Source organism: Schistocerca nitens, chromosome 4, assembly GCF_023898315.1.
Source record: "Schistocerca nitens isolate TAMUIC-IGC-003100 chromosome 4, iqSchNite1.1, whole genome shotgun sequence".
In the NCBI taxonomy this organism is placed as follows: Eukaryota; Metazoa; Arthropoda; class Insecta; order Orthoptera; family Acrididae; genus Schistocerca; species Schistocerca nitens.
The window spans coordinates 921,588,904-921,600,916 of NC_064617.1; the positions used below are offsets into that span (position 1 = coordinate 921,588,904).

The 12,013-nt window shown below is 40.6% G+C and overlaps 1 protein-coding gene across 2 annotated transcripts in view; it reads right to left on the minus strand.

Moving 5' to 3' along the window:
- LOC126253540 (F-box/LRR-repeat protein 4) overlaps positions 1–11,790 on the minus strand; it is a 181,884-nt gene extending 170,094 nt beyond the window's left edge. Inside the window, exon 1 of one of the 2 annotated variants that reach the window (XM_049954932.1) lies at positions 11,507–11,790. In XM_049954932.1, coding sequence (XP_049810889.1) covers positions 11,507–11,695 — 189 coding nt within the window. In that variant the 5' untranslated portion in view covers positions 11,696–11,790. Of the gene's footprint in view, positions 1–11,310; positions 11,479–11,506 lie in introns of those variants that run through there. The other variant, XM_049954933.1, reaches the window with a different exon arrangement.
- Positions 11,791–12,013: the final 223 nt, after the last annotated feature.

The window sequence follows — 12,013 nt, forward strand, 5'->3', positions numbered from 1 at the left end:
TACAGTGGCTTGCAGAATATGTATGTTTGTTTGCATGTATGTATGTATGTATGTATGTATGTATGTATGTATGTAGATGTAGATACACTCAGACCCAGAAAAGGACGGCACAGTGTGCCTCAGCAGTGACTATCGTCATTTTGATGTGCATACTGTAAGAGACAATATCCTATTCTAATATTCAGTACTTTGCCCAGCTACTTAGTGGAGCGTGCATTTTCAGTGTTTTGGACTGTCGTAAGGCATATTTACAAATACCTATGAAAGAGAGTGACATAACAAAAACAGCCTTGATCACCCCCCTTAGGCCTTTACAAATTCTGTTACATGGCTTATAGCCTCAAAAACACAGCTCAAACGCTGTGATGTTTCATTGGGTCACTTCTCTTAACTGTTCTTACTGCTAAGCGCACCTAGATGAGATTCTCATTTTTTCCTCCCCTGACTAAGAACTTGAGCTACACCAGGCCATGGTACAGACTAGCTGGCATTGACTGCATTTGTGATCTACCACTCCCGTGACTTCTCACAAATTGTGCCGGTTTTTGGGGACAATTAATATTTACAGACGTAACCTGTCGATGGTGCGCAAACAAACTTCTGGTAATCGCAGGGCACAGTGGTCTGACACAATGCAAGCTTTCGTCGATCTCAAAACAGCTTTAGAATATGCCATCACTCTATGGCACTCTCGCCCACCCCTTGCCAGATGCTCACACCTCTATTACAGTGGATGCAAATGATTTCACAACACGTTGGTGACACTACTCAGCCACACCATTTTTTTTTCCTCCAAAAATACTATGGATCAACGTAAGTGGTCGGCTCTCAACAGAGAACTTGCAGTGTACAAGGCCATCAAATATTTCCAAGAGGCCATCAAATATTTCCAAGCAGACATCGAAGGAAGGAACGTAACAATTTTCACGGATCATCATCCCCTCGCAGCTATTCGCAAACCTGCCACTGACCTTCCCTCACACAGGTTTCAGCCATGGATCTTATCTGTCAGTACATGATGGACATCTGACATTCGACGAACTGGCCCGCTTACAGGACAATGATATTGAACTGCAGGACCTACATCAGGCTTTTTCCACTTCCCTACACCTCCTGGGCTCGGTCATGCCATTATGGTGCGATTCATCCACGGACATTGCTCGGCCTATTGTCCCGGCTGCTTTACATTGCCAGGTTTTGGCTGCTTCGCACAATCTTTCATACCCAGGCACTAATGCTACTATGCATATCTTGTCCATCATCGACTGTGTTACACATTGTGTGGAGGCAATCTCTCTTGTGGACATAACAGCAAATTCTGTAGCACGAGCATGTGTATGTGTATCTTTCTGGATAGCTAGATTTGGGTGCCCTACATCCATAAACGTTGGTGGGGATGCTTGCGTGCCTCAACGATACAGATAGCCGTACTGTACGTGCAACCACAACAGAGGGGTATCTGTTGAGAGGCCAGACAAATGTGTGGTTCCTGAGGAGGGGCAGCAGCCTTTTCAGTAGTTGCAAGGGCAACAGTCTGGATGATTGACTGATCTGGCCTTGTAACAATAACCAAAATAGCCTTGCTGTTCTGGTACTGCGAACAGCTGAAAGCAAGGGGAAACTACAGCCGTAATTTTTCCCGAGGGCATGCAGCTTTACTGTATGATTAAACGATGATGGCATCCTCTTGGGTAAAATATTCTGGAGGTAAAATAGTCCCCCATTCGGATCTCCGGGCAGGGACTAATCAAGAGGACGTTGTTATCAGGAGAAAGAAAACTGGCGTTCTACGGATCGGAGCGTGGAATGTCAGATCCCTTAATTGGGCAGGTAGGTTAGAAAATTTAAAAAGGGAAATGGATAGGTTAAAGTTAGATATAGTGGGAATTAGTGAAGTTCGGTGGCAGGAGGAACAAGACTTTTGGTCAGGTGAATACAGGGTTATAAATACAAAATCAAATACGGGTAATGCAGGAGTAGGTTTAATAATGAATAAAAAAAATACTGGTACGGGTAAGCTACTACAAACAGCATAGTGAACGCATTATTGTGACCAAGATAGACACGAAGCCCACGCCTACTACAATAGTACAAGTTTATATGCCAACTAGCTCTGCAGATGACGAAGAAATTGATGAAATGTATGATGAGATAAAAGAAATTATTCAGGCAGTGAAGGGAGACGAAAATTTAATAGTCATGGGTGACTGGAACTCGGTAGTAGGAAAAGGGAGAGAAGGAAACATAGTGGGTGAATATGGATTGGAGCTAAGAAATGAAAGAGGAAGCCGCCTGGTAGAATTTTGCGCAGAGCATAACTTAATCATAGCTAACACTTGGTTTAAGAATCATGAAAGAAGGTTGTATACATGGAAGAACCCTGGAGATACTAAAATGTATCAGATAGATTATATAATGGTAAGACAGAGATTTAGGAACCAAGTTTTAAATTGTAAGACATTTCCAGGGGCAGATGTGGACTGTGACCACAATCTATTGGTTATGAACTGCAGATTAAAACTGAAGAAACTGCAAAAAAGTGGGAATTTAAGGAGATGGGACCTGGATAAACTGAAAGAACCAGAGGTTGTACAGAGTTTCAGGGAGAGCATAAGGGAACAATTGACAGAAATGGGGGAAAGAAATACAGTAGAAGAAGAATGGGTAGCTTTGAGGGGTGAAATAGTGAAGGCAGCAGAGGATCAAATAGGTAAAAAGACGAGAGCTGGTAGAAACCCTTGGGTAACAGAAGAAATAGTGAATTTAATTGATGAAAGGAGAAAATATAAAAATGCAGTAAATGAAGCAGGCAAAAAGGAATACAAACGTCTCAAAAATGAGATTGACAGGAAGTGCAAAATGGCTAAGCAGGGATGGCTAGAGGACAAATGTAAGGATGTAAAGGCTTATCTCACTAGGGGTAAGATAGATACTGCCTACAGGAAAATTAAAGAGACCTTTGGAGAAAGGAGAACCACTTGCATGAATATCAAGAACTTTGATGGAAACCCAGTTCTAAGCAAAGAAGGGAAAGCAGAGAGGTGGAAGGAGCATATAGAGGGTCTATACAAGGGCGATGTACTTGAGGATAATATTATGGAAATGGAAGAGGATGTAGATGAAGATGAAATGGGAGATACGATACTTCGTGAAGAGTTTGACAGAGCACTGAAAGACCTGAGTCGAAACAAGGCCCCGGGACTAGACAACATTCCATTGGAACTACTGACGGCCTTGGGAGAGCCAGTCCTGACAAAACTCTTCAAGAAGAATATAATAATTCCAATCCCAAAGAAAGCAGGTGTTGACAGATGTGAAAATTACCGAACTATCAGTTTAATAAGTCACAGCTGCAAAATACTAACGCGAATTCTGTACAGACGAATGGAAAAACTGATAGAAGTCGACCTCGGGGAAGATCAGTTTGGAATCCCTAGAAATGTTGGAACACGTGAGGCAATACTGACCCTACGTCTTATCTTAGAAGAAAGATTAAGAAAAGGCAAACCTACATTTCTAGCATTTGTAGACTTAAGAGAAAGCTTTTGACAATGTTGATTGGAATACTCTCTTTCAAATTCTAAAGGTGGCAGGGGTAAAATACAGAGAGCGAAAGGCTATTTAGAATTTGTACAGAAACCAGATGGCAGTTATAAGAGTCGAGGGGCATGAAAGGGAAGCAGTGGTTGGGAAGGGAGTGAGACAGGGTTGTAGCCTATCCCCGATGTTATTCAATCTGTATATTGAGCAAGCAATAAAGGAAACAAAAGAAAAATTCGAAGTAGGTATTAAAATCCATGGAGAAGAAATAAAAACTTTTGACGTTTGCCGATGACATTGTAATTCTGTCAGAGACAGCAAAGGACTTGGAAGAGCAGTTGAATGGAAAGGACAGTGTCTTGAAAGGAGGGTATAAGATGAACATCAACAAAAGCAAAATGAGGTTAATGGAATGTAGTCGAATTAATTTGGGTGATGCTCAGGGGATTAGATTAACAAATGAGACACTTAAAGTAGTAAAGGAGTTTTGCTATTTGGGGAGCAAAATAACTGATGATGGTCGAAGTAGAGAGGATATAAAATGTAGACTGGCAATGGCAAGGAAAGCATTTCTGAAGAAGAAAAATTTGTTAACATAGAGTATAGATTTAAATGTCAGGAAGTCATTTCTGAAAGTATTTGTATGGAGTGTAGCCATGTATGGAAGTGAAACGTCGACGATAAATAGCTTGGACAAGAAGAGAATAGAAGCTTTTGAAATGTGGTGCTACAGAAGAATGCTGAAGATTAGATGGGTAGATCACATAACTAACGAGGAGGTATTGAATAGAATTGGGGAGAAGAGGAGCTTGTGGCACAACTTGACTAGAAGAAGGGATCGGTTGGTAGGACATGTTCTGAGACATCGAGGCTGCACAGCTTACAAGGCAGACCTCCTAGTGTCACTTGCTGATGTTGGTTGGTTGATTTGGGGGAGGGGACCACACAGCAAGGTAATCGGTCCCATCGGATTAGGGGAGGATGGGGAAGAAAGTCAGCCATGCCCTTTCAAAGGAACCATCCCGGTATTTGCCTGAAGCGATTTAGGGAAATCACAGGAAACCTAAATCAGCTTGGCCAGATATGGGCTTGAACAATCGTCCTCCCAAATAAGAGTCCAGTGTGCTAACCACTGCAGCACCTTGCTCGGTTTCAACTTGACGAGATCCTGTATGGCAAGGCATTAGCCCTCCCTGTTGAGTTAGTCAACGATGTTGCAACTGTCGACTATCTGACCTCTCCGCTCTTGTTGGGCAGGTCCGGCCACACATAGCTGCTATCTGTATGTGCCTCCTCAACCATAAGCATACCTAGCCCCTGGTTTTCTTGCATTTGGCCCTGGAATCGTGAGTTTATTATGTTATGGGATGACACAGTCAAAGCAACACTACAGTCACCTTACTCTGCCCTGCATCGGGTATTGGCACAAATGGCTAATATTATGGACATCCTCATCAACAGTCAGCATCAGATACGTTCACTTCAGTCGGTTGAAACAGCCTGGATGATCTAGGAATCTGTCCCACCACAGCCACTCGAGTCAAGTTCTCCACCACTGTGCAATGTCCCTAAAGCACATACCACCCCTCTTGCCATCAGCTGCTGAGTGGTTGCATGTGATGATCCCCCTCTCTTGCCTCACTCAGACTGCATGCATGTCGATCCATTGCCTCAGGTTCAACCACACACCGCATGTGACATTAAATAATTGCAAGTGCTGTCATCTGTTGTTCCCCTGTGTTCCAGTGTTTCTGTCTCCCTTTTCTCCCACAGCACCCCCTATGACTACCATCAACGAGATTTGTATTTCTATCAACATTTCTGCGTGCCCACGTGACAAGCTTTTCTTACAGCACCAAGGCTGATCACTCTTCGTCCTTTGTGTGAGGTAAACTTCACACGAGGCCACACCCACTTTACATGTAACCATCCTGTGCATAGTCCCCATTCCAGATAAAGTGAATGCAGCTGGAGTAACAGCGACACTCAGCCCCAATGGAACGCTCAATATACGTGAACCCCTCTCTGCTACTCCTCCGATACCACCACCTCACGTGTTGGTCCAGTTCACACATGCCGGGCGACCAGACCATCCTCCTTTCTGGATGTCAGACTGCACTCTCTCTAGTTCAACCTGCATGGACCTCCCTGACTGCGAGAAAATCCACCCATGCCTTCCCTTCGGGCTATCCATGGCATGGGTGGTCATGCTACCTTGCATATTTGGCAATGCCCATTCCCCCCTCCCCCCCCTTCTCTTCCCAGTGCTCTGCACTCCTGGAAGGAAGAGTGGTGAACATGCCCTGCAGTGACCATCAATTGCCAATACCTATAGAACAAGGAGTGCTCTATCTTCCGATTCAGTGAGCTTTGGTAAAGGTTTGGACTTCGGTTGTTTTGTCATGCTGTGCTATATCTTCATGTGATTAGGGGTGAATAAAGTGTTTCTGATTGTAAAAGTTGGTTATTTCTATCCGGAGACTCGACAATGTTGATAGAAAACCCACAAGACAATGACACGGAGCTTGACAATTTTTCATGAAAATGTCTGTGAGCAAGAAATTTGTACGTGGTCTGCAGAAACAAAACAATATTTGAAAGAAAATCAAACTTTGGAATTAACGAAGTATAATTTTCAATTCAGATGAAAGTGCACTTTCTCGAAGTCTATAAAGTTATTATACAAACAATAAACCTGCATAGTATTAAGAATGATGAGGGGGGGGGGGGGGGAGATGTACTTGTAACAGCATATGATACCAGTAAGCTTGCTACTTCCATGACTTCCCCCCCCCCCCCCCTCCATATGTGAGAATTCCTTGTGTAATAGCTAATGGTATACCAAGAACATAAGGAATTAGATGATCTGAAAGTCACTGGATGTGTTCTCCCATGTTCTATGAATACGCAACAAATGTTTTACTGTCTTGACTAATTGAACAAGAAATACAAATGGCTATCATATTTTTTACTGACAGTCATGTATTTTATATGACATTAAGCTTGTCTGAGTTCTGTACTCAGAATGTTGTAATGCTTATTAAATTGTTCCCTAACACAACACATATTTCACAGCCAATGGATGTTTGTGTATTTACTCTTTTAGAACAAGAATGGAAAAAATATGTGAAAAATGGTGTTTATGAAACTTTAGAAAAAAAAATGGACCTGTACTTAAAGGAAGCATTGTAGTGCATTAGTCCACAAACAGTACAGAATGGTTTCAAACTTCTGGATTGTGTCCGTCCAATGTGAAAATGTAAACTTACACAACTACTCCAAAGAATTTGTAGTGATGAGAATGGCCTACCACTTTTCAGTGAAATTATGATATTTTCACAATTATTCTAATTTAGAGAAGTCTGGAGTATTTTAAGAAATCACCAAAAAGTCATAATATTGTAGTTTTGGAGAGCCATAATGCGGAACTTCAACATATATTTTTTCCAGCAACTCTGAAATAGCGATGGCTCACAGTCACTCTCGACCTGTATGAATTGATATGAAATTGCCGTTCCATCATTCATCGCACCAATAGTTACAGCTGCGACCCACAATAAAATGCTTATGTACACCACAAGTGCACTTTTACAGAGAACTGGCATTGGGTCAACGAAGACACCTCAACAATCAATTGAAGAAAATGTTAATTCACTTCACAGTGTGTGCGATAAAATTAACCAAGAAGAAATGCCAGTCCAATCATATTCAAGCAGCTCTCAATCTCATATCAATAAATTGACAGAAAATGCAATGCCTTTTCCTTCTCAAATAATAAGTTTGATGGTCCACAAAATAAGGCTTTGTGCTCAGGACAGTAAAAGTCAGTCTAGTTCATCAACTTATGAAAGTAGACATACCCTCATCTTTCAACAGGTTCTCTTTTGACCTAAGACAAGGGCCAAATCCATAAGGCGCAATGAAAAAATTGAAGGAATGGCAAACATGCCATAAGAAAAAGGATGATGAGAAATAAAGGAAAATTATGGAGGAAAAAGAATCATCATATAATGAAAGCTTCCACAACCAGATGTTTTAGCTGCTGGTAAAGGTTTCAGGTTGTACAGCCATGATGAATGAAACTTTTTCCATTTCCAGCATTTTGTCCATACCTGTGTTGGATGTCTTCAGATGTTCTCCTGGTTCCATTGAGTTGGCAAGACTAAACAAAACATAGGGAATAAAAAAGTTTGATGTACCAAGACCATACAACCCAGAAGATTCACCAGCACTAAACAAGACAGAGAGAAAATGTGGCAAAAAAGGAAAAGAAGGAAGAAAAATCATCAAAAAATGACAAGCTATGAATGGTGGATTGCCAATGGAGACAATCTATTAACATTGAATTAAACGAAAAAGCCGGCCGCTGTGACCGAGCTGTTCTCGGCGCTATAGTCCGGAACCGCGCTGCTGCTACGGTCGCAGGTTCGAATCCTGCCTCGGGCATGGATGTGTGTGATGTCCTTAGGTTAGTTAGGTTTAAGTAGTTCTAAGTTCTGGGGGACTGATGACCTCAGATGTTACATCCCATAATGCTCAGAGCCATTTTAAATGAAAAATCAGAGAAGGAAATGTGTTGAATTGCAGGCTTTGAAAAGCGTGATGTTGGGGCTTCATACTGATATAGTTTTATGGAGGCAAATGGAATTCATAGTTTAGATATACAGGTATAGAGCAGCAAATAATTTTAGATGACACTGAGGTGGAATTAATGTTTACAATATATGTTACAGATGATAAGAAAGTCTTCGAAATAGATGTAGATTATGTTAATGTAGTACAATAAGACTTCAGGATTGGAAAGATATCAGCTCCTAATCTAACAAATTTTACTGTGAATATGAGAACCAAATGATTCACAGTGGCAGTACAAGATGAAAGGAGTTCAGAGGGTAGAACATGTAAAAGATAGTGTGTGAGAGTGGGGAGTAGGTGGGAGGGAGGCAAGGAGAGGGGGGAGAGGGGGGGAGAGCGAGCGAGCGAGAGAGAGAGAGAGAGAGAGAGAGAGAGAGAGAGAGAATGGGGTGTACATGATCTAGATAGTGAAAGGGAGGTGTGGACAGAAGAGAGAGTCAGGGAGAGGTAAGAAGATGCGTTGTGAAATAAGTTACCAGAGACTGAGGTCCAGGAGATCGCAAAGGTGCAGGATATGCTCCCCCCACATAATTCAGGGAAATTTTTGCTGGAAGGGAGCAGATATTTCCCTCAACCATGCAGGCGGGAATTCTCTCTACAGCACTTCCTGCATTGTCACAATACCCCAGGTCTTAATCTCTGATAACCATTTCGCACTACCTCACCTCATCTTTCACCTTCTCTCTTTTGTCCACACCACTCCTTTGCCGTCTATATCATGTACTACCTTCTCTCACCACTCTTCTTCCCCATCCCCCTCGTGTTGTCTCTCTCTCTAGCCCCCTTCCTATTCTACCGGGTTGCTCCCCCCCCCCCCCCCTTTTCCCTCATCATCTCCACCTTCCTCTCCCTTCTTTTCCTCCACCTTCACTCTATGCTCTACCCTCTGAACTCCTTTCATCTTCTTGTGCTGCCACTATGGGTCATCTGTCAAAATGATCTGCCTCACTATATCCCATTACCCCATCCTTATCTCCCACATCCTTCCCCACCTATATCAACCCAGGCAACTACTTTTGATAATCAAAATCAGTGTCACCACAGTTGTGGGAGTGTACATTTGGATGTCTGTGTGTGAATGTGTACACTTTTATATATATATATATATATATATATATATATATATATATATATATATATATATATATAATAAAAAAAAAAGTCTGTTTTCCGTTTCATGGTTCTCTGTCCTCTGCACAACACATCAGCCCACTACAGGTGAATGGTTGCTTTCCCAAATGTTCTATCCAGGAATTTCCATTATTATTGAAAAACTAACTAACAACGGCCGAATTAAAATACCTGTTGCCAAAGCCTGTAGATGTATTTGGAAGACGTGGATGTCTTCAATGTTGTAAAAAATTTTCACCATATCTTTATATTAACTTTTATTTTTTTGGTCCCAATTCTTCTGGAACTATTCAGGCCACTATATTTCTATCAAATTAACATGCTGTGCAACTACATATCTGCTAATCATGTTCACTTGAAAGAACTGATCTCTGAAGTGCCAATGTTTATTTATATGTTAATGTCTGGAGATCCCCCATACTATTGAATGTATCTTATAACTGCCCATATAGAATCTGACATGTCTAATACCAGACAAACAAATTTAGCAAATGATAGCACCGTAACAATTTGTGGCATAATACCACCTAAGAAGGTGAAATCCATTATTTGTGGGTGGATTTCATGCAAACTTAAGGTAACAAACGTATCCTAACGGTTTCTGATACGTATGTATTTTCATCGAAACGACACTTTACTGCATCATATATTCGAATTCTTCAGTCTTCCCATACAAGAACAGAAGTTATTTCAAAAAACTAACTACACTACATCCCTGACGTAGGTATAAGTATCGCAAGTTCAACATAGGACTGCTGAAGCGTCTTAACAAATCTCTGTTTGCAATGCGAATTTTGTCAGACATAGGGGATATAAAAATGAAAAAGCTGGCATACTATGCTTACTTTCATTCCATAATGTCATATGGGATTATTTTTTGGGGTAATTCATCAAGCCAAGCTAAAGTTTTCCGGGCACAAAAACGTGCAGTGAGAGTTATATGTGGTGTGAACTCAAGAACATCCTGCAGAAGCCTGTTTAGGGAACTAGGGATACTAACTACTGCTTCCCAATATATTTATTCCTTAATGAAATTTGTCATTAAAAATATATCACTTTTTCAAACCAACAGCTCAATTCATGGAATCAATACTAGAAATAAGAATAATCTTCACAAGGATTTAAAGTCACTTAGTCTTGTACAAAAAGGTGTGCATTATTCAGGAACACACATTTTCAATAACTTGCCAGCAGCCATAAAAAGCTTAACAACCAATGAAATTCAGTTTAAGAGAAGCCTAAAGGATTTATTGGTGGCCAACTCCTTCTACTCCATTGATGAATTTCTTAGTAAAACCAACTGATTTGTATATAAGTACAACATAACTTCTGCACAATTTCAGTGCAGTAATGTGTTCATTGAAAATTTGTGTGTGTGTGTGTGTGTGTGTGTTAGTATAATCTAACTTCTGCACCATTTCAGTGCAGTAATGTGTTCATTGTAAATAAGTATTACAGTAGTTGTATTACCTTATAAATAAATAAAAAACTTTTTTATTTTAAATTCAGTGCATTAGTATTGGTAAAATGACTCTTAGTGTTCATTAAAAAATGACGATCATTCCACTTGGGACCTGTGGAATGGTACATTAGCTTATTTGTTTTAGTTGTAAATATTTGTCATGTATTGTTGTTTTTCTGACATGTTCCACATCCTGGAGGACCTCCTCACTACGGATCAATTGGAATGAAAGTAAATCTAATCTAATCTAATCTAATATACAAGAGTCTATTAATTACAACTCAAAGTAAGCTGTTGTTAGAAAAACTGTACTACTGTAAAATGCATTGCAAGATTCAATATGTAGCACCAAACAAGTTCAATGTATATGAATGAAATGGATTTTAAATTGTATGTCCAACAACTTCACTTAACGTAACGATTATGGAGCGGCACTATAGCAACGCCGAGGCGGGAAAAAAAAGTGAAAGAGAATGTCTAAGGCAATGTTCCTGTCGGCGGTTCACAAGAGAGAAAACATGGGAAATGTAAAGGTACAATACCTGAGTGAGAAAGTCCAGCGCAAAAGTGCCAAATATAACTCTGTTTTCCTTGTGTTGTGCCATAACTACATTCACACTCCAATGGATAATAAACGCAACAATCAGTTGCAAACACTACCATTGTTTGCACTTACAAAGTTACTAACAATCGGAAGAACTGAGCACGTATGCTTAATAACACCTGTAAATAGCTCACCATCACGAATGCCTGCGGAAAATCTCCATAATTCGGATACTTGCTTGGTTTACCAGTTATATTGTAAGCGGTGTAGGATATTCTTATATCGCTACCGTACTGAGAACTGAACCCAATTACGTCGTGTACATACTGCTCTATTACTACCGGACTCTTTTCGGTATCACTAACTTGTAAATCGTCCTCCATCTTTTCTAACGTTAACTAATAATCCTATTACATCAATCTCTTTAATTCAATATCCATGACAGCATAAACAAAATACTGTTGGCTGTACTGCAAATGTCTACATTCAACATTGGAAGTGTTTCTGTTGCCTACACTGTAAAAACCAAGGACGTTAGAAACAATTTCAACATTGTAACATCTTTAGTGAAACAAAGTTGTGGAACCCAAGGAACATAGAATAAAAAGTGGAACCGTCTAGCTCTAGCAGAAACGGGGAACAATCGCCTATGTATCGCATCAATAGATGTCTATGCGACTATCAGACAGTTCTCCACAGTC